This window comes from Netta rufina (genome assembly GCF_964035555.1).
Source record: "Netta rufina genome assembly, contig: SCAFFOLD_177, whole genome shotgun sequence".
NCBI lineage: Eukaryota > Metazoa > Chordata > Aves > Anseriformes > Anatidae > Netta > Netta rufina.
The window spans coordinates 1-23,032 of NW_028168895.1; the positions used below are offsets into that span (position 1 = coordinate 1).

A 23,032-nucleotide genomic window follows, 5' to 3' on the forward strand; every position below is an offset into this window, starting at 1 on the left:
GACAAGGAGCGAGAGGAGGCCGGGAGGGGACGGAGGCGACGCCGCGCTGCTCACCGGGGCTGCGGAGGATGGCGGAGAGCGCGGAGGTGCTGGAGTGGCCGAAGAGGCGCTCGTGCATCAGCTGGCGCTGGCGGGCCTCCTGCTCGCGCCGCAGGGCCTGGGCCTCGGCGGCGATGTCGGGGGGCATGACGGCCAGCACGCTGTCCTCCATGTCCTCCAGCACCGAGCGCCGCAGCTCCGAGGGCAGCGTCTGGATGAAGGTCACCGGGTCCATGGGGGCGTCCGAGCTCGTCGCCTGCGCCAGCTCCCGGCGCTGCTGCTCCGCGCGCTGCTGCGCCAGCACCTGCCCAGGAAGGCCTCCGGTTAGCCACGCCCCCCCTCCCGGGATAAGCCACGCCCCCCCGGGATAAGCCACGCCCCCACTATAAACCACACCCCTCCAATAAACCATACCCAGCACCCGATGTAACGCACCCCGGCCCCGTTACTAAAAGGGCTCTGGGAAGGAAGGGGTTAACCTCCTGCACAGGGCAGCAGGCCACACCCCTTTTGGATAAGCCACGCCCCCCCGGATAAACCACACCCTCCGATAAACCATACCCCGCACCCGATGTAACGCACCCCAGCCCGTTACTAAAAGGGCTCTGGGAAGGAAGGGGTTAACCCTTAATTCAGCAGGTCCCGCCCACGGACAGGCCACAACCCACTTTTAGTACCAGGCCCCGCCCCCAAACACACTGACCACGCCCACTTTATCCCCACCCCTATTAGCCCCACCCCCTATTAGGCTCCATCCCCATGAACACCCCACCCCCTATAGCCTAATACAGCTCCTTTAGCTCCGCCCCTTCCCCGGGCCCCTCCCACATGGGGCCACACCCCATTTGGCCCCACCCACTCCACAAGCCCCGCCCCCAACACCTAACCAATTGCCCACCCCCTTGAGCCCCTCCCAGCCCCTTTAAGCCCCTCCTACCCCCTTTAAGCCCCTCCCATCCCACCAGACCCCTCCCACCCCCTTTTAAGCCTCGCCCACCCCTCAAGCCCCTCCCCTCTTAAGCCCCTCCCACCCCCCTCAAGCCCCGCCCACCCCAATCAGACCCCTCCCACCCCCTTAAGCCCCTCCCACCCCCTTAAGCCATTCATACCCCTCGAAGCCCCACCCACCCCCCTAAAGCCCCTCCCACTCCCATTGAAGCCCCCCACCCCCTTTAAGCCCCGCCCACCCCTTTAAGCCCATCCCTACTTAAACCGCGCCCACCCCCCTCGAAGCCCCGCCCACCCCCCTCGAAGCCCCGCCCACCTCCTCCTGGATGGCCGGGGGCAGGGCGGCCAGGAACTCGGGGCTGACCTCGGTGAGGCCGGGATTGGCCACCACCGGGGGGGCGGGGCTGGGGGTGGGCGGGGCCCGGGCAGGGGGGCGGATCCCCAGCTGGTTCTGCAGCACCTCCCGGCGGATGTCGTCCGGCAGCGCCGCCAGGAACGAGGGGTCCACGCCCTCGGGGAGGCTGATCCCTGGGGGGGGCAACGGGGGCGCGTTAGGGGCACGGGGGGGTTATGGGGTCACAGGGGGACGTGGGGTTATGGGGGTCATGGGGGGTCATGGGGGGGGTGTGGGGGGATATGGGGTCATGGGGGGGATATGGGGTCACGGGGGGGTGTGGGGTCACGGGGGGAGCGTGGGGGGGGATATGGGGTCATGGGGGGTCATGGGGGGGATGTGGGGTCACGGGGTGATGTGGGGGGGATATGGGGTCACGGGGGGGGTGTGGGGTCACGGGGGGAGCGTGGGGGGGGATATGGGGTCATGGGGGGTCATGGGGGGGATGTGGGGTCATGGGGGGGATGTGGGGTCACGGGGTGATGTGGGGTCATGGGGGGAGCGTGGGGGGGATATGGGGTCACGGGGGGGGTGTGGGGTCATGGGGGGGAGCGTGTGGGGGGATACGGGGTCATGGGGGGGATGTGGAGTCACGGGGGGACGTGGGGTCATGGGGGGGGGTGTGGGGTCACGGGGGGGATGTGGGGTCACAGGGGGATATGGGGTCACGGGGGGGATATGGGGTCATGGGGGGGATGTGGGGTCACGGGGGGACGTGGGGTCATGGGGGGGGTGTGGGGTCACGGGGGGGGTGTGGGGTCACGGGGGGGATGTGGGGTCACGGGGGGGATGTGGGGTCACGGGGGGATATGGGGTCACGGGGGGATGTGGGGTCACGGGGGGGATGTGGGGTCACGGGGGTCATGGGGGGTCATTGGGGGAGCGTGGGGGGGGATATGGGGTCACGGGGGGGTGTGGGGGGGATATGGGGTCATGGGGGGTCATGGGGGGGATGTGGGGTCATGGGGGGATATGGGGTCATGAGGGGGATATGGGGTCACTGGGGGGATGTGGGGTCACGGGGGGAGCGTGGGGGGGGATATGGGGTCATGGGGGGACATTTAGGGGAGGTTTAGGGGACATTTGGGGGCTATTTGGGGGACGTTTAGGGAAACTTTGGGGGACGTTTAGGGGATATTTGGGGATATTTGGGGGATATTTGGGGGACATTTAGGGAAACTTTGGGGGATATTTGGGGACATTTGGGGGACATTTGGGGGACGTTTTGGGGACATTTGGGGGACGTTTAGGGAAACTTTGGGGGAAGTTTAGGGGATATTTGGGGGACATTTGGGGATACTGGAGGGACATTTAGGGGATATTTAGGGGACATTGGGGGATTTTGGGGGGATGTTCAGGGGATATCGCGGAGATGTTTAGGGGACATTTGGGGGATACTTGGGGGACATTTGGGGGATATTTAGGGGATACTGGGGGGACGTTTAGGAGATATTTAGGGGACATTTGGGGAACACTCGGGGGACTTTAGGGGATATGGAGAGGGACATTTAGGGGATACTTGGGGGACATTTAGGGGATATTTGGGGGACGTTTAGGGTACGTTTAGGGGACATTTAGGGGACATTTAGGGGACATTTGGGGGATGTTTAGGAAACATTTGGGGGATATTTGGGGGACACTTAGGGGGACACATGTGGGATATTGGGGGCATATTTAGGGGATATTGGAGGGACATTTGGGGGATGTTTGGGGGATGTTTAGGGAACATTTGGGGGATATTTGGGGGAGGTTTAGGGGACATTTGGGGGATATTTGGGGGGACATTTAGGGGACGTTTGGGGCCGCGGCACCCACCTGCGAGCGGGTCCTCCTCCTCGCTGCTGGTGGAGGGCAGCGGCTCCTCCAGGATCCCCCGCGAGTCGGCGCCCGAGATGGCGACGGCCGAGTCCCGGGTGGACGAGCTCTCCGAGGACGAGGCGGGGGGCGAGCTAATTTGGGGGGGGGGGGGACACAGGGACACCCCAAAATTTAGCTGTGTCCTCGCCCCCCCCAAAAAAAAAAGGGTACGGAGGACGCAAGGGGGTGGCGGGGATGTTATAGGGTGATTATGGGGGCGTTATGGGGATGTTATGGGGTCGAGGGCTCTTACCTGTCATCGGTGGGGTGGGAGGCGTCGGGGGGGCCCGGGGGGGCGGGTGGGGGGCCCTGGGGGGTGCCGGGGGGGCCTTGTGGGGGTGCGGGGGCCCCCCCGGCTTCGCTGCCCCCCCCGGCTTCCTCTAGGGTGCAGGAGGCCAGGCTGGAGGTGTCCATGGGGGAGCCCTCCAGGGCGCTGCTCACGGCCGTCAGCGCGTCCGAATCCTCGGCTCTCTCCGGGGACAAAGAGGCTGCAGGGGGGGGGGGGACACAAAAAAAAAATTTAAGCCCCCCCCCGTATTTATAAAGAGCCCCCCCAGCCCCAAATGGATGGGGATTAATAAATTAACCCCCCCCAAAAAAAGGAGATGTGGGACTCACTGATGGTGGGAGCGGGTGACAGCTCCATCTGGGTGGCTTCGGCGTCCGGGGGGGGCCGTCCTGGCCCCCCCTCTTCGTGCTCCGGGGGCTGGGGGGGGCGGCCGGGGGCTTCGGGGGGGGGCTCGGGGGCGGCGGGGGCCGGTTCCAGCATCACCAGGGTGCGGTGGGGGCCGGGCGGGGGGGGCTCTCCCGCCGCTTCTAGGGGGGTAAAGGGGGGAAGGTGAGCGCTGGCAGCACCCGTGGGTGCCCCCCCACCCCCCCCCTTAAAAAAAAAACACCCCCCCCCACCCCAAAAAGCCCCCGTCGTGAGGGGTCCCCCCGGGGGAAAGTAGTCGGCTGCATCGTTACCTCGATCGTGGGGCTCCCATCCCGGCCCCCCAACAATACAACCGACTACCTCACCCCCACGGGGCCAGCAGCGCGGCCCCCCCGCCCCAAAATCCCCCCCCCAGCACCCCAAACACCCCCCCCTTTTTAATATCACCCCCCCACGACAAAAAAATAATAAACAAACCCAACAAAAACCCACAAAAACCCAACCCTCACCTGCGTGGCGGGCGCCGGGTGCGCCGGGGGGGGGCCGTACGAAGCCCCCCCCGCCCCACAACGGGATCGGTGACCCCCCCCAGATTTTGGGGGGGGGTTTTAGGGTCAAAAGGGGGGGGGTCCGTCGGCCGTGCGCCCCGCGAGGAAGACAGTAGACTGTATAGTTATCTCCGAGACGGGCGTGTGAGCCTCCAACTATACAATCTACTACCTCAACCCGCGGGGTGCCACGTCGGGGGGGGGCTTGTTTCGCACGGGGGGGGGCCGGTTTTATTTTGGGGGGGGGGATTTAGGGACCTCTGTGGGGGTTTTACCTGCTGGGGGGGCGTCGTTGGAGCTGTTGGCGGCTTTGGGCGCTGCGCCCTAAGGGATAAAGGAGGGTTAGGGATGGAAAGAGGGGGGGGGGAGATTTTTGGGGGGGGGTTTTGGGTTTTTTGGTGCCCCCCCCGGGTGAAAACGGACCTGGGTGCCCGATTCTGGGGTGTCCTTGTCCTCGGGGCCCCGCTCGGTGCCTTTGGCTTCGTCCTCGGCCGCCTGGCGCCGCCGCTTCTCGCGCCGCTCGTCCAGCTCCTCGTCGCGCAGAGCCTCCAGGCGAGCCAGGATGGGAACCTTCACCACTGGGGGGGGGGCGGAAATTTGGGGAGGGGGGGGGGGTTAGAAATTTGGGAGGGGGTCAGAAGTTTGGGAGGGGGTCAGAAGTTTGGGGGGGGAGTCAGAAATTTTGAGTAAAAATTTGGGGGGGTCGGAAATTTCGGGGGGGGACACTCAGAAATTTCAGGGGGGGGCTTGGAAGTTTGGGGGGGGTCAGAAATTTGGGGGAGTCAGAAATTTCGGGGGGGGGGGCTTGGAAATTTTGCGGGGGGGGTCAGAAGTTTGGAGGGGGCTTGGAAATTTCAGAGAGGGGCTTAAAATTGGGGGAGGAGGTTAGAAATTTGGGGAGGGGGTCAGAAATTTGGGGGGGGCTCGGAAATTTTGGGGGGGTCAGAAATTGAGGGGGGGCTCAGAAATGTTGGGGGGGGTCAGAAATTTTGAGTAAAAATTTGGGGGGTCGAAAATTGGGGGGGGGACACTCAGAAATTTCGGGGTGGTCAGAAGTTTGGGGGGAGTCAGAAATTTGGGGGGGGTCGGAAATTTGGGGGGGACTTGGAAAATTGGGGGGGACTCGGAAATTTTAGGGGAAGTGAGAAATTTAGGGGGGGGACTCAGAAATTTGAGGGGGACGTAAGAAATTTGGGGGGGGGCCTTAAAAGTTTGTGGGGTGGGGTTTGTGGGGTGGGGGGACAGAGGGGGGAATTTGTGCGATGGGGGGTGAGATGGGGGGGTATTTATGGGATGGGGGCGATATAGAGGAGACCTATGGGATAGGGGGGACAGAGGGGGGCATCTATAGGATAAAGGGGGCATTTATAGGATAAGGGGGGCATTTATGGGATGGGGGGGAATTGAGGAGAGGGATTTAGGGAATGGGGGAAATAGAGGTGGCATTTATAGGATGGGGGGAGGATTTATGGGATGGGGGGCGTATATAGGGGGATTTATGGGACGGGGGGCATGTATTGGGGGATTTATGGGATGGGGGGCGTATGTAGGGGGATTTATGGGATGGGGGGGTGTATGTAGGGGGATTTATGGGATGGGGGGCGTATATAGGGGGATTTATGGGATGGGGGGCGTATATAGGGGAATTTATAGGATGGGGGGTGATATAGGGGGATTTATGGGATGGGGGGCAATAGGGGGGGGCATTTATGGGATGGGGGGCGTATATAGGGGGATTTATGGGACGGGGGGCATGTATTGGGGGATTTATGGGATGGGGGGTGTATGTAGGGGGATTTATGGGATGTGGGGTTGATTTATGGGATGGGGGGCGATATAGGGGGATTTATGGGATGGGGGGCTTATATAGGGGGATTTATGGGATGGGGGGTTGATTTATGGGATGGGGGGCGTATGTGGGGGGATTTATGGGATGGGGGGTTGATTTATGGGATGGGGGGCTTATATAGGGGGATTTATGGGATGGGGGGTTGATTTATGGGATGGGGGGTTGATTTATGGGATGGGGGGCGTATATAGTGGGATTTATGGGATGGGGGGCATATATAGGGGAATTTATGGGACGGGGGGCATATATTGGGGGATTTATGGGATGGGGGGTGTATGTAGGGGCATTTATGGGATGGGATCGCTATGGGGGCGCTATGGGGGCGCTATGGGGTGGCTGTGTGTCCGTGTTGGGGTCTCACCCGAGACGCAGTCGTGCATGCTCTCGGCGTCCAGCACCTTGCACTCCTCTGTCCAGCGCGTCAGGGCCGTGGGGATGCTGGACAGGGTCCCTGAGGGAGGGGGGAGGGGGCGGGGTCAGCGCAGAGGCCACGCCCCCAAGAGGGAGGCCACGCCCCCACCCCTTCCTGCTGCTCTCCTTTCCCACCTGGCCCTGCCCACCCCAGTCCAAGTCCCGCCCCCAGCTCTGGCCCCGCCCCCTTCCCAAAGCCCCGCCCCCTTCCCTTCTCTCTCCACCTCCTTAGGAGCTGTCCCGCCCCCACGTAAGCCACGCCCCTTCCCAAGACCCCGCACCCCACATTGGCCACGCCCATCCCTCAAACCACGCCCCCTCTGAATAGCCACGCCCCCTCCCACTCCCCATAGGGGCTGACCCCTTACCCCACCCCTGGCCCCGCCCCTGCACAGACCACGCCCCCTTGATCTGACCACACCCCCGCGACCCAGCAACGTCCCCTTGATCTGGCCACGCCCCCTTGACATAGCCACACCCCTTTTCACTCCCTTAGGGGCTGACCCCTACCCCTGCACAACTCATCCCAGGCCCCGCCTCCACCTTTAGGCCCCGCCCCCTCCCTTAGACCACGCCCCCTGACTAAACCACGCCCCCTCGACCTGGCCACGCCCCCTCCAACTAACCCTACTCCCTTAGGGTCTGACCCCTACCCCCTACCCCTAACCCCAAGTCCCCGCCTCCACCCTTAGGCCCCTCCCCCGGCCAAGCCCCTCCCACTGCAGGCCCCGCCCCCTGCACAGACCACGCCCCCTCGACCTGACCACGCCCCCTCCCACTCCCTTAGGGGCTGACCCCTACCCCCTACCCCTAACCCCAGCCCCCACCTCCACCTTTAGGCCCCGCCCTCTTCCTTAAACCACGCCCCCTGTCTTAACCACGCCCCCTCGACCTGGCCACGCCCCCCTCCACCTAACCCTACTCCTTTAGGGGCTGACCCCTACCCCCTACCCCTAACTCCTCCCCCAAGCCCCACCCACTCCCAAGCCCCACCCCCTGCAGGCCACGCCCCTGCACAGACCATGCCCTCCTCGACCTGGCCATGCCCCCCTCGACATGACCACGCCCCCTGCCAATACCTTAGGGGCTGACCCCAGGCCCCCTACCCCTAACCCCAGCCCCGCCTCCACCCTTAGGCCCCGCCCCCTTCCTTAGACCACACCCCCTTACTAAACCACGCCCCCTCGACCTGGCCCCGCCCCCTCCCACTCCCTTAGGGGCTGACCCCTACCCCCTACCCCTAACCCCAGCCCCCGCCTCCACCTTTAGGCCCCGCCCCCTTCCTTAGACCACACCCCCTTGACGTGGCCACGCCCCCTGCCTTAGCCACGCCCCCTCGACATGACCACGCCCCCTCCAACTAACCCTAATCCCTTAGGGGCTGACCCCTACCCCCTACCCCTACCTCCTCCCCCAAGCCCCGCCCCTTCCCAAGCCCCGCCCCCTCCCAAGCCCCTCCCCCTTCAGGCCCCGCCCCCCACTCGCCTGCCTGGCTGCCGGCGGGGCCCTGCTCGTGGAAGAAGTCGTCGAGGAGCTCGTCGTCGGAGCGGGCGATGATGTGCACGTCCTCGTTGCCCACCAGCAGGCGGGCCCGGCCCCGGCTCTGCAGCGGCAGGCTGCTGCTCAGCTGAAGGATGTCGGCCGCCGCCGAAGGGCCCAGCAGCCTGGGGGGGGGACAGGGACAGGGACACGCTGGGGGGGGGATGGGGACACCCTGGGGGGCAGGGGACACGCTGGGGGGGGGACAGGGACACACTGGGGGGGGCAGGGGGGGACATTGGGGACACCTGGAAGGGCAATAGGGACACCTGGGGGGAAAGGGGGGGCAGTGGGGACACCCAGAGGGGCAATAGGGGCATCAAGAGGGGCAATGGGGACACCCATAGGAGCAGTGGGGACAGTGGGGACACCCAGAGAGGCAGTGGGGGCATCGAGAGGGGCAGTGGGGGCACCCAGAGGGGCAATGGGGACACCCGGGGGGAAAGGGGGGACATCAAGAGGGGCAATGGGGACACCCGGGGGGGCAGGGGGGACACCTGGGGGGAAAGGGGGGGCAGTGGGGACACCCAGAGGGGCAGTGGGGACACCTGGAAGGGCAATAGGGACACCCAGGGGGGCAGGGGGGGCAGTGGGGACACCCAGAGGGGCAGGGGGGGGCAGTGGGGACACCCAGAGGGGCAGGGGGGGCATCGAGAGGGGCAGTGGGGACACCTGGAAGGGTACTGGGGACATGTAAGGGGCAATGAGGACACCCAGGGGGGCAATGGGGACACCCAGGGGGGCAGGGGGGGCAGTGGGGACACCTGGAAGGGCAATAGGGACACCCAGGGGGAAAGGGGGGGCAGTGGGGACACCCAGAGGGGCAGTGGGGACACCTGGAAGGGCAATGGGGACGTCTAGAGGGGCAGTGGGGACACCCAGAGGGGCAACGGGGACAGCGGGGACACCAAGAGGGGCAGTGGGGACACCTGGAAGGGCAATAGGGACACCCAGGGGGGCAGGGGGGGCAGTGGGGACACCCAGAGGGGCAGTGGGGGCATCGAGAGGGGCAGTGGGGACACCTGGAAGGGCAATAGGGACACCCAGGGGGGCAGGGGGGGCAGTGGGGACACCCAGAGGGGCAGTGGGGGCATCGAGAGGGGCAGTGGGGACACCTGGAAGGGCAATGGGGACGCCCGGGGGGAAAGGGGGGGGCAGTGGGGACACCCAGAGAGGCAGTGGGGGCATTGGGGACACCTGGAAGGGCAATGGGGACACCAAGAGGGGCAATGGGGACATGAAAGGGGCAATGAGGACACCCAGGGGGGCAATGGGGACACCCAGAGGGGCAGGGGGGGCAGTGGGGACACCTGGAAGGGCAATAGGGACACCCGGGGGGAAAGGGGGGGACAGGGGACACCCAGGGGGGCAGTGGGGACACCCAGAGGGGCAATGGGGACACCCAGAGAGGTAGTGGGGGCATCAAGAGGGGCATTGGGGACACCTGGAAGGGCAATGGGGACACCCAGAGGGGCAGTGGGGACAGTGGGGACACCGGAGAGTCCAGGTGGCCACCAGAGGGACCAGTGTGGCTACTGGAGAGTCCGGGGTGGCTACTGGAGGGTCTGGGTGGCCACCAGAGGGTCTGGGGTGGCCACTGGGGAGTCTGGGGTGGCTACTGGAGGGTCTGGGTGGCCACCAGAGGGACCGGTGTGGCTACTGGAGGGTCTGGGTGGCTACCAGAGAGCCCGGGATGGCTACCAGAGGGTCTGGGTGGCCACCAGAGGGACCGGTGTGGCTACTGGAGGGTCTGGGTGGCTACCAGAGAGCCCGGGATGGCTACCAGAGGGTCTGGGTGGCCACCAGAGGGACCGGTGTGGCTACTGGAGGGTCTGGGTGGCTACCAGAGAGCCCGGGATGGCTACCAGAGGGTCTGGGTGGCCACCAGAGGGACCGGTGTGGCTACTGGAGGGTCTGGGTGGCTACCAGAGAGCCCGGGATGGCTACCAGAGGGTCTGGGTGGCCACCAGAGAGTCCGGGGTGGCCACCAGAGAACCTGGGATGGCCACCAGAGGGTCCGGGATGGCTACCGGAGAGTCCGGGGTGGCTACGGGAGGGTCTGGGTGGCCACCAAAGAGCCCAGGATGGCTACTGGAGAGCCCGGGATGGCTACCAAAGGGTCCGGGGTGGCTACCAGAGAGCCCGGGATGGCCACCAGAGGGTCTGAGGTGGCCACCAGAGGGCCCAGGATGGCTACTGGAGAGTCTGGTGTGGCTATTGGAGGGTCCAGGTGGCCACAAGAGAGCCCGGGGTGGCTACCAAAGGGTCTGGGTGGCTACCAAAGGGTCCAGGGTGGCTACCAAAGGGTCTGGGTGGCTACCAAAGGGTCCAGGGTGGCTACCAAAGGGTCCGATGTGGCCACCAGAGAGCCCGGGGTGGCTACTGGAGGGTCTGGGTTGCCACCAGAGGGACCGGTGTGGCTACTGGGGGACCCGGGGTGGCCACCAGAGGGTCCAGGTGGCTACCAGAGAATCCGGGTGGCTACCAAAGGGTCCGGGGTGGCTACCAACCTCTGCAGGATGAGCGGTGGGTTGGGCTGTCGCGTGCCGGGGTAGTGGACGTGGATGGTGTGGCCGGTGTTGGCGGTGAGCTGGCGCAGGGTGCGTTGGCTGCGCCCCATGCCCTGAGCCAGCCGCGTCCCCGAGGAGCCGGCGCCCAGGGCCAGGGCCCCGTGGTCGGCGTGGCGAACCAGCAGAGGGTGCGTGGCCGGGATGTTCCCCGGGGAGGGGGGGATGTCGGCTGCGGGGGGGGGAGAAAAAAGCGTTATTGGGGATGGGGGGGGGTAATAGGAGGGAGGGGAGGGGGTGGAGGTAAGGAAAAATGGGGTTAGAGGGAGAAATGGGGGGGTATTGGGGGGTGAAATGGGGGAGAAATGCATCCTGACCCCCCCCCAAATTATATTAAGGTGATTAAAAGGGGGTGAACACCTTCCTGACCCCCCCCCAAATTACACTGAGGGGGGTGAAATGGGGATAAATCCCTTCCTGACCCCCCCCCAAATTATATTAGGGTGATAAAAAGGGGGTAAATCCCTTCCTGACCCCCCCCAAATTATATTGAGGGGGTGAAATGGGGATAAATCCCTTCCTGACCCCCCCCAAATTATATTAAGATGAAAAAATTGGGGGGAGAATCCCTTCATGACCCCCCCAAAATTATATTGGGGGCGATGAAAAGGGGGTGAACACCATCCTGACCCCCCCCCAAATTATATTAGGGTGATAAAAAAGGGAGTGAACACCTTCCTGACCCCCCCCCCAAATTATATTGAGGGTGGTGAAATGGGGATAAATCCCTTCCTGACCCCCCCCAGATTATATTAAGATGAAAAAATTGGGGGGAGAATCCCTTCCCGACCCCCCCAAAAATTATATTAAGGGGGTGAACCTCTTCCTGACCCCCCCAAATTATATTGTTCCCTGGGGAGGGGGGGATGTCGGCTGCGGGGGGGGGAGAAAAAGCGTTATTGGGGACGGGGGGGGGGTGTAATAGGGCAGGGGGGAGGATGGGGGAGGGGGTGGAGGTAAGGAAAAATGGGGTTAGAGGGAGAAATGGGGGGTTTGCTTGTGGCCCTCCCCAAAAAGAATTGTATTGGGGGGGTGAAATGGGGGTGAAATGCATCCTGACCCCCCCCCAAATTATATTAAGAGGGTGAAATGGGGATAAATCCCTTCCTGACCCCCCCCAAATTACATTGGGGTGCTAAAAAGGGGGGTGAACCCCTTCCTGACCCCCCCAAATTATACTGGGGTGATAAAATGGGGGTGAACCCCTTCCTGACCTCCCCCAAATCACATTGGGGTGATGAAAAGGGAGTGAACCCCTTCCTGACCCCCCCCCAAATTATATTAAGATTAAAAAATTGGGGGGAGAATCCCTTCCTGACCCCCCCAAATTACACTGGGGTGCTAAAAAGGGGGGTGAACCCCTTCCTGACTCCCCCCAAAATTATATTGGGGTGCTAAAAAGGGGGGTGAACCCCCTCCTGACCCCCCCCAAAATTATAATGGGGTGATGAAATGGGGGGTGAACCCCTTCCTGACCCCCCCAAATTATATTGAGGTGATGAAAAGGGGGGTGAACCCCTTCCTGACCCCCCCCCCCAAATCACATTGGGGTGATGAAAAGGGGGGGTGAACCCCTTCCTGACCCCCCCCAAATTACATTGGGGTGCTAAAAAGGGGGGGTGAACCCATTCCTGACCCCCCCAAATCACATTGGGGTGATGAAAAGGGGGGTGAACCCCCTCCTGACCCCCCCAAATCACATTGGGGTGCCAATTCCCCCCCCGAAACCCCCCCAGAGCAGCAGCTGCCGGGCTGCAGCCCCCTTCCAGCCCCCTCCCCAATCCCGGGGGGGCTCCCCGCTCTTCCTCCAGCCCCGTGGGGAACCGGGGACCCCCCCTAAAATTTTGTGCCCCCCCCCCCCAAAATAAAAAAAGCCTTACTGGGGCTGGAGAACATGTTGTCGAACTCGATGATGAGGTCGTCGTCGCGATCGAAGCGCTCGAAGCGGACGAGGGGGGAGGCGTTCATGTCGGGATAATCCTCGTCCAGCTCCATCTCCGAGCCGTCGTCGTCGTCCTCCTCTTCCTCCCCTTCCTCCCCTTCCTCGTCGTCCTGGGGGTGGGGGGGGTTATAGGAAAAGGGGGGGGGTCAGCGGGGCTCGCCAGGGCGTTGTTAAATGGGGTGGGGGGGGGCCTAAAACCTCGTGGAGGGGGATTAAATGGGGTGGGGGGGCCCCAAAATCTCATGGGTGGGGGTTAAATGGAGTGTGGGTCCCTAAAATGTCACAGAGGGGGGATTAAATGGGGTGGGGGGCCCCAAAATCTCATGGAGGGGGGGGATTAAATAGGGTGGGGGACCCTAAAACATCGTGGAGGGGGATTAAATAGGGTAGGGGTCCCTAAAACCTTGCTGAGGGGGATTTTAAATGGGGTGGGGGGCCCTAAAACATCGTGGAGGGGGATTAAATGGGGTGGGGGGGCCCAAAAATTTTGTGGAGAAGGAATTAAGTGGGGTGGGGGTCCACAAAATCTCATGGGGGGGATTAAATGGGATGGGGGGAAGTCCTAAAAAACCTCATGGAGGGGGATTAAATGGGGTGGGGGGTCCCTAAAACCTTGTTGAGGGGGATTTTAAATGGGGTGGGGGGCCCTAAAACCTCGTGGAGGGGAGTTAAATGGGGTGGGGGGGCCCTAAAACTTCATGGAGGGGGATTAAATGGGGTGGGGGTCCCCAAAATCTCGTGGGGGGGGGATTAAATGGGGTGGGGGGGCCCTAAAACCTCGTGGAGGGGGACTTTAAATGGGGTGGGGGGGGCCTAAAACCTCATGGAGGGGGATTTTAAATGGGGTGGGGGTCCCAAAAAGATTGTGGAGGGGGAGTAAATGGGGTGGGGGGGCCAAAAATTTCGTGGAGAAGGAATTAAGTGTGGTGGGGGGGCCCCAAAACGTCGTGGAGGGGGGGATTAAAGAGGTTTGGGGGTCCCTAAAACCTTGCTGAGGGGGATTTTAAATGGGGTGGGGGGCCCTAAAACATCGTGGAAAGGGATTAAATGGAGTGAGGGTCCCCAAAATCTCATGGGGGGGGATTAAATAGGGTAGGGGTCCCTAAAACCTTGCTGAGGGGGATTTTAAATGGGGTTTGGGGGCCCTAAAATCTCATGGAGGGGGATTTTAAATGGGGTGGGGGCCCCAAAACATCGTGGAGGGGGATTAAATGGGGTGGGGGGGCCCCAAAAATTTCGTGGAGAAGGAATTCAGTGGGGTGGGGGGCTCCAAAAGCTCATGGAGGGGGAGTAAATGGGGTCAGGGTCCCTAAAATCTCATTGGGGGGGGGATTAAATGGGGTGGGGGGTACCCAAAATCTCATGGAGGGGGATTAAATAGGGTAGGGGTCCCTAAAACCTTGCTGAGGGGGATTTTAAATGGGGTGGGGGTCCCAAAAAGATTGTGGAGGGGGAGTAAATGGGGTGGGGGGCCCCAAAAATTTCGTGGAGGGGGATTAAATGGGACGGGGGTCCCCAAAATCTCATGGGGGGGGGATTAAAAAGGGTAGGGGGGTACCCAAAACTTAATGGAGGGGGATTAAATGGGGTGGGGGACCCTAAAACATCGTGGAGGGGGATTAAATGGGGTGGGAGGCCCCAAAATCTCGTGGGGGGGGAGTAAATGGGGTCATGGTCCCTAAAATATCATGGGGGGGGGGATTAAATAGGGTGGGGGGGTACCCAAAACTTAATGGAGGGGGATTTTAAATGGGGTGGGGGTCCCAAAAAGATTGTGGAGGGGGAGTAAATGGGGTGGGGGGCCCCAAAAATTTTGTGGAGAAGGAATTAAGTGGGGTGGGGGGCCCCAAAATATCATGGGGGGGGGATTAAATGGGGTGGGGGGCCCAAAAACTTCATGGAGAAGGAATTAAGTGGGGTGGGGGTCCCCAAAATAATCATGGGGGGGGGGATTAAATAGGGTAGGGGTCCCTAAAACATCGTGGAGGGGGATTAAATGGGGTCAGGGTCCCTAAAATCTCATTTGGGGGGGGGAGTAAATAGGGTGGGGGGGTACCCAAAACTTAATGGAGGGGGATTAAATGGGGTGGGGGACCCTAAAACATCGTGGAGGGGGATTAAATGGGGTGGGAGGCCCCAAAATCTCATGGGGGGGATTAAATAGGGTAGGGATCCCTAAAACCTTGCTGAGGGGGATTTTAAATGGGGTGGGGGGCCCTAAAACCTCGTGGAGGGGAATTAAATGGGGGGGGGGGGGGGGGGGGTCCTAAAACCTCGTGGAGAGGGATTAAATGGGGTGGGGGGTCCCCAAAAGATTGTGGAGGGGGATTAAATGGGGTGGGGGTCCCCAAAATCTCATGGGGGGGGATTAAACAGCTTGGGGGGGGTCCTAAAAACCTCATGGAGGGGGATTAAATGGGGTGAAGGCCCCCCCCCCCCAAACCTGATCGTCCTCATCTTCCTCCTCCTCCTCCTCCTCCTCGTCCTGGCTGTCGTCCTCGTCCTCGTTGCTGCCGCTGCTGTCCTCCTCCTGCGTGTGCTCCTCCTCGTCCTCGGGGTCCAGGATGTTCATCGAGTCTTGGGGAGGGGGAAAAGAGATGAGGGGGGGGGGTCGGGGTCCTGCGGGACCCCCCCCCAGCCCCCCCAAAAAACCCCAAAACCCCCCCGGAGGCGCTCACCTTCCCGGTTGGCTTGCAGGGTGGAGGCTTGGCTGAGGTTGGAGGGGGCCTCGTCCATCAGCACGTCCTCCTGCGACTCGTCCTCGCCCGAGCGGCTCACTACGGGGCAGGGGGGGGCGTTAACGGGGTGGGGGCCACCCTAAAAAAATCTATAGGGCCGCCCTAAAGCCCGAGAGGGGGGGGGGGGGTCTCACCGATGATGGTGCTGTTGCCCGCCGCCCCGTCGCGCTCCAGCAGCTCGTCGATGAGGTCCTCCAGTTCGTTTTCCACCTGTTTTTTTTTAGGGAAATGGGACGTTTTGGGGGAAAAAAAGGGGATTTTGGGGAAAAGGGGGTTCTGTAGGGTGTCCCACCTGCATTTCCTGGGTGCTGAGCCCCTCGGGTTGCCCGGCAAGGACCACGGTGTCGCCCTCGGCCTCCCCGTCCATGTCGCCGTCCGCGGCCTCCGCCTGCGCCGCCTCCGCGTCCTCCTCGGGGGGCTCGGGGTCGCCGGGGTCCCCTGGGGGGGTCGGGGGGGGGGACAGGAGAAGGTTTTGGGGGGTTTAGGAGAGATTTGGGGGGGGGTAGGAGGGATTTGGGGGGGTTTAGGAGGGATTTGGGGGGGTAGGAGGGATTTGGGGGGGTAGGAGGGGGGGACGTGGGGAAGCGATGAGGGGCAAAGGAGGTTTGGGGGGGGCAGAAAGATTTTGGGGGTGGAAAGGAAGATTTTGGGGGGCATGGGGGAGATTTGGGGGGGGCACAGGAAAATTTGGGGTCATGGGAGAGATTTGGGGGGAGACAGGAAGATTTTGGGGGTGGAAAAGAAGATTTGGGAGGGCATGGGGGAGATTTGGGGGGGACAGGAAGATTTGGGGGGGCATGGGGGAGATTTGGGGGGGCACAGGGGAGATTTGGGAGGGCATGGGGGAGATTTGGGGGGCACAGGAAGATTTGGGGGGGCATGGGGGAGATTTAGGGGTGGAAAGGAAGATTTGGGGGGCACAGGGGAGATTTGGGGTAGGAAAGGAAGATTTGGGGGGGCACAGGGGAGATTTGGGGGGCCATGGGGGAAATTTGTGGGGTCATGGGAGAGATTTGGGGGGAGACAGGAAGATTTGGGGGGGCATGGGGGAGATTTGGGGGGAGACAGGAAGATTTGGGGGGGCATGGGGGAGATTTGGGGTCATGGGGAAGATTTGGGGGGGACAGGAAGATTTGGGGGGCACAGGAAAATTTGGGGGGGACACAGGGAAGATTTGGGGTCATGGGAGAGATTTGGGGGGGCCACAGGCAACCAAGCACCTCACCGTGGTGCCGCCGCCCCCCTATATAGGACGATGCACGGGGTGGGCCAAAAAAAAAAGGGGTGTAGGATTTTTTTTTTTTTTTGGGGTACCTCCGTCTGGGGGGGCGGTGCCGGCGTCGCGGGGGCCCCCCCCTCCGTCGGCCTTGCTCTTGCTGGAGGAGCCCTTGGTGCCGAAGAGGCCGCTGGGCTGGTTGACGATGCGCGACAGCGTCTCCAGCGGCTTCAGCGCCGCGTTCACCGTGTTGGCCATATTAGGGCTGTGGGGGGGGGACACGCATTAAATCAGGACCCTACAAATCTCAGGTGACCCCAAACATCCCTAAAAATCCCCCAAAAACCCCGTTATTGTGGTGTCAGCACCCTGCTATCCACAATTTCACCACGCACAAAGGACGGCGGCGTTGCGCACGGCCAGCGCCGTGTTCACCGTGTTGGCCATATTAGGGCTGTGGGGGGGGGGACACGCATTAAATCAGGACCCTACAAATCTCGGGTGACCCCAAACATCCCTAAAAATCCCCCAAAAACCCCGTTATTGTGGTGTCAGCACCCTGCTATCCACAATTTCACCACGCACAAAGGACGGCGGCGTTGCGCACGGCCAGCGCCGTGTTCACCGTGTTGGCCATATTAGGGCTGTGGGGGGGGGACACGCATTAAATCAGGACCCTACAAATCTCGGGTGACCCCAAACATCCCTAAAAATCCCCCAAAATCCCCGTTATTGTGGTGTCAGTGCCCTGCTCTCCACGATTTTTCTGTGCACCTAAAGAGGCGGCGTTGGGCGCAACCAGTGCTGCGTTCACCGTGTTGGCCATATTAGGGCTGTGGGGGGGGGACACGCATTAAATCAGGACCCTACAAATCTCAGGTGACCCCAAACATCCCTAAAAATCCCCCAAAATCCCCGTTATTGTGGTGTCAGCGCCCTGCTCTCCACAATTTCACCACGCACAAAGGGCGGCGGCGTTGCGCATGGTCAGCGCCGCGTTCACCGTGTTGGCCATATTAGGGCTGCGTGGGGGGGGACACGCATTAAATCAGGACCCTACAAATCTCAGGTGACCCAAACATCCCTAAAAATCCCCCAAAATCCCCGTTATTTTGGTGTCAGTGCCCTGCTTTCAATGATTTTGCTGCGCACAAAGGGCGTTGGTGTTGTGCATGGCCAGCGCCGCGTTCACCGTGTTGGCCATATTAGGGCTGCGTGGGGGGGGGACACGCATTAAATCAGGACCCTACAAATCTCGGGTGACCCCAAACATCCCTAAAAATCCCCCAAAAACCCCGTTATTGTGGTGTCAGTGCCCTGCTCTCCATGATTTCACCGCGCACAAAGAGCGGCGGCATTGGGCACGGCCACCGTCGCGTTCACCGTGTTGGCCATATTAGGGCTGTGGGGGGGGGGACACGCATTAAATCAGGACCCTACAAATCTCAGGTGACCCCAAACATCCCTAAAAATCCCCCAAAATCCCCGTTATTTTGGTGTCAGTGCCCTGCTCTCCACGATTTTTCTGTGCACCTAAAGCGGCGGCGTTGGGCGCAACCAGTGCTGCGTTCACCGTGTTGGCCATATTAGGGCTTCGTGGGGGGGACACGCATTAAATCAGGACCCTACAAATCTCACAGGTGACCCTAAACATCCCTCAAACTCCCCCCAAATCCCCGTTATTTTGGTGTCAGCGCCCTGCTTTCAACAATTTCACTGCGCACAAAGGGCGGGTGGCGTTGCGCATGGCCAGCGCTGAGTTCACCGTGTTGGCCATATTAGGGGCTGCGTGGGGGGACACGCATTAAATCAGGACCCTACAAATCTCAGGTGACCCCAAACATCCCTAAAAATCCCCCAAAATCCCCGTTATTTTTGGTGTCAGCGCCCTGCTCTCCATGATTTCACTGCACACAAGGAGGGCGTTGGGCGTTGCGCGCGGCGCCCCTAAACCAACACTGTGCCCCTATAAACCCCCCCACCCTATTAATTTTTTTTTTTTTTGGGGTTTTTTACCTGGAAAGATCGAGGCTGTGGGGCACCCTGGCCAGGTCGTTGACCAGCCCCTTTTTGAGGAAGAGGCGGATGATGTTGTTCATGCCGTTGTGCTGGGGTTTGGCGGCGCTGCTGTAGAAGCTGGAGGTGGAGGGGCACGACTCCATGATGGTGCTGATGATGCACATGACCGCCTGCAGCCTGGGGGGGGGGGGGGGCACAAAAATTTGGGGTCAGGGGCGGCCCTATAGGGTCGGGGAACGGCCCTCGGGGTCAGGGCACATCCGCCGGGGTCGGGGAAGTTCCCCCCAGGGGGAGTTTTTTTGGGGAATAGGGACGGGGCGCCACATAGAGGGGGTAGGAGCGAGGATTAGGGGCGCCCCGTGGGTCATGGGGGGCGCCCCATAGGTAATGGGGGGCGCCCCATGGGTCATGGGGGGGTCCCCACGGGGGACAGGGACACCCCATGGGGGGACAGGGACACCCTGCGGGGGACAGGGACACCCCTCAAGGGTGTGGTGGGACCAAGGCCACCCCACCCCACGGGACCAAGGCGGCTGCCAAAGCCCTGTGGCCGTGGTGGCACCTGGGATCGTCCCCTTGTCCCTGGGTGTCCCCACGTCCCTGGGTATCCCCACATGTCCCCATTTGTCCCTACGTCCCTGCGGTGTCACCCACATCCCTCGGTGTCCCCCAGTGTCCCTGCATCCCCATGGTGTCCCCTTGTGTCCCTGTGTCCCCAGATTCCCGGGGTGTCCATGGTGTCCCCGTTGTCCCCAAAGCCCCATGTCCCTGGGTGTCCCCCCATCCCTTGGTGTCCCTGGGTGTCCCCGCATCCCCATGTCCCCTGGGCGTTCCCCGCATCCCTGTGGTGTCCCCATGTCCCCAGGTGTCCCCTACATCTCTGGGTGTCCCCATGTCCCCAGGTGTCTCCACATCTCTGGGTGTCCCCAGGTGTCCCTGAATGTCCCTACATCTCCACGTCCCTGTGCGTCCCCATGTCCCTGCGGTATCCTTATGTCCCCAGGTGTCCCCACATCCCCGTGTGTCCCTGGATGTCCCCATATCCCTGGGTGTCCCCACATACCTGTGTGTCCCTGGGTGTCCCTGCATCCCCATGGTGTCCCCATGTGTCCCTGGGTGTCCCCATGTCCCCCTACATCTCCACGTCCCTGGATGTCCCCATATCCCTGGGTGTCCCCGGTGTCCCTGCGGTGTCCCCATGTCCCCTGGGTGTCCCCACATACCCATGTGTCCCTGGGTGTCCCTGGGTGTCCCCGTGTCCCCTGAGTGTCCCTACATCTCCACGTCCCTGGATGTCCCCATATCCCTGGGTGTCCCCGGTGTCCCTGCGGTATCCCCACATCCCCATGTGTCCCTGGGTGTCCCCATATCCCTGGATGTTCCTGGTGTCCCTGCGGTGTCCCCACATCCCTGGGTGTCCCGGGTGTCCCCATGTGTCCCTGCATCCCCAGGTGTCCTGGGTGTCCCTGTGTCCCTACATCCCCATGTCCCTGTGTGTCCCCATATCCCTATGTGTCCCTAGGTGTCCCTAGGTGTCCCTGGGTGTCCCCATATCCCTGGATGTCCCCGGTGTCCCCATGTCCCTGGGTGTCCCCACATCCCCCCTGTGTCCCTGGGTGTCCCCATATCCCTGGGTGTCCCCACATACCCATGTGTCCCTGGGTGTCCCTGGTGTCCCTGTGGTGTCCCATGTGTCCCCTGGGTGTCCCCATGTCCCCCTGGGTGTCCCCATGTCCCCCTGGGTGTCCCTACATCTCCACGTCCCTGGATGTCCCCATATCCCTGGGTGTCCCTGGTGTCCCTGTGGTGTCCCCATGTCCCTGGGTGTCCCCGGTGTCCCTGCTGTGTCCCCACATCCCCGTGTGTCCCTAGGTGTCCCTGCATCCCCATGGTGTCCCCGTGTGTCCTTCCGGTGTCCTCACATCCCTGTGTGTCCCTGGGTGTCCCCATGTCCCTGTGTGTCCCTACATCCCCACGTCCCTGGATGTCCCCATATCCCTGGGTGTCCCCGGTGTCCCTGCGGAGTCCCCATGTCCCTGGGTGTCCCCCACATCCCCGTGTGTCCCTGGATGTCCCCATATCCCCTGGGTGTCCCCGGTGTCCCTGCGGTGTCCCCAATGTCCCTGGGTGTCCCCACATCCCCATGTGTCCCTGGGTGTCCCTGTGTGTCCCTGCATCCCCAGGTGTCTCCAGGTGTCCCTGTGTCCCTACATCCCCATGTCCCCATGTGTCCCCATATCCCTGGGTGTCCCTGTGTGTCCCTGCATCCCATATCCCTGGATGTCCCCATGTCCCTGGGTGTCCCTGGTGTCCCTGCAGTGTCCCCCATGTCCCTGGGTGTCCACTGCATCCCCATGGTGTCCCCGTGTGTCCCTGGGTGTCCCCATGTCCCTGTGTGTCCCTACATCTCCACGTCCCTGGATGTCCCCATATCCCTGGGTGTCCCCCGGTGTCCCTGCGGTGTCCCCATATCCCTGGGTGTCCCCGGTGTCCCTGTGGTGTCCCCACATCCCCGTGTGTCCCTAGGCGTCCCTGCATCCCCATGGTGTCCCCGTGTGTCCTTCTGGTGTCCTCACATCCCTGTGTGTCCCTGGGTGTCCCCCATGTCCCTGTGTGTCCCTACATCTCCACGTCCCTGGATGTCCCCATATCCCTGGGTGTCCCTGGTGTCCCTGCGGTGTCCCCATGTCCCCTGGGTGTCCCCACATCCCTGTGTGTCCCTGCATCCCCATGGTGTCCCTGTGTCTCCCTGGGTGTCCCTGTGTCCCCATGTCCCTGGGTGTCCCCACGTCTCTGTGTGTCCCTGGGTGTCCCCATATCCCTGGGTGTCCCTGTGTGTCCCTACATCTCCATATCCCTGGATGTCCCCGGTGTCCCTGCGGTGTCCCCACATCCTGGGTGTCCCTAGGTGTCCCTGCATTCCCAGATGTCCCCACATCCCCGGGCGTCCCTGGTGTCCCTGCAGTGTCCCCACATCCCCACTGTGTCCCCGCGCCTTCCCACACCCCCGCGTGCCCCCGGATGTCCCAGATGTCCCTGTGTCCCTGGGTGTCCCCACGTCCCCATGTGTCCCTGGGTGTCCCCATGTCCCCCGAGTGTCCCTACATCCCCATGTCCCTGGGTGTCCCCACGTCCCTGTGTGTCCCTGCGTTCCAGGATGTCTCCATGTCCCCTGCAGTGTCCCCATATCCCTGGGTGTCCCCAGTGTCCCTGCGGTGTCCCCACATACCCATGTGTCCCTGGGTGTCCCTGGTGTCCCTGTGGTGTCCCCATGTGTCCCTGCATCCCCAGGTGTCCCTGGGTGTCCCTGTGTCCCTACATCCCCATGTCCCTGTGTGTCCCCATATCCCTATGTGTCCCCATATCCCTGGATGTCCCCGTGTCCCCATGTCCCCTGGGTGTCCCCCACATCCCCCTGTGTCCCCTGGGTGTCCCATATCCCTGGGTGTCCCCACATACCCATGTGTCCCTGGGTGTCCCCGGTGTCCCTGCGGTGTCCCCCATGTCCCTGGGTGTCCCCGGTGTCCCTGCGGTGTCCCCCACATCCCCGGGTGTCCCCACATCCCCATGTGTCCCTGGGTGTCCCTGGTGTCCCTGTGGTGTCCCCATGTGTCCCTGCATCCCCATGGTGTCCCTGCATCCCCATGGTGTCCCCGGTGTCCCTGCAGCGTCCCCACATCCCCCACCGTGTCCCCACGCGCCCCCACACCCCCGCGCGCCCCCCGGATGTCCCCAGCTGTCCCCGTGTCCCCACCTGGCGTGCTTCTCGTTGCTCTCGGCCATGGCCAGCGCCCTCCCCCAGGCGGCTTTCACCTCGTTGACCAGTGCCACCTGCGCGTCCGTGCCGCTGCCGGCGGCGGCCAGGCTGGCCAGGAAGAGGCGCGCCAGCGCCGGGGTGTCCTTGTCCTCCGCGCTCTGCGTCTGGGGAAGAAGGTGGTCCAGAACGAAGGCCAGCACGCTGCAGTCCTGGGGGGGGGGAAAATATAGGGGTTGGGGGGGGTAAATAAGGGGTTGGGGGGGGGGAAATAAGGGGTTAGGGGGGGAAATAAGGGGTTGGGGGGGGAAATATAAGGGTTGGGGGGGGGAAATAAGGGGGTGGGGGGGGGAGAAATAAGGGTTGGGGGGGGAAATAAGGGGTTGGGGGGGGAAGAAAAAGGGGTAGGGGGGGGAAAAATAGGGTTAGGGGGGGAAAGAAAGGGGTACAGGGGGGAAAAGAAAGGGGTACGGGGGGAAAAAATGGGTAGGAGGGGGTAAATAAAAGGGTTGGGGGGGGGAAAAAAGGGGTTGGAGGGGGGAAAAATAAGAGTTGG

At 62.3% G+C, this 23,032-nt stretch overlaps 1 protein-coding gene across 1 annotated transcript; it reads right to left on the reverse strand.

Moving 5' to 3' along the window:
• Window positions 1-54: 54 nt before the first annotated feature.
• On the reverse strand, window positions 55-22,688 carry LOC311221736 (E3 ubiquitin-protein ligase HUWE1-like; the record flags this gene model as incomplete). Its single annotated transcript, XM_084307124.1, has 18 exons — window positions 55-343; window positions 1,304-1,515; window positions 3,197-3,330; window positions 3,492-3,726; window positions 3,857-4,054; window positions 4,717-4,765; window positions 4,865-5,019; window positions 6,652-6,741; window positions 8,187-8,365; window positions 10,751-10,979; window positions 12,688-12,859; window positions 15,193-15,326; window positions 15,428-15,526; window positions 15,622-15,697; window positions 15,780-15,925; window positions 16,802-16,968; window positions 18,720-18,899; window positions 22,477-22,688. Coding segments are annotated over 18 exons (2,956 nt in total), but the record flags the coding sequence as incomplete, so codon positions are not given.
• Window positions 22,689-23,032: the final 344 nt, after the last annotated feature.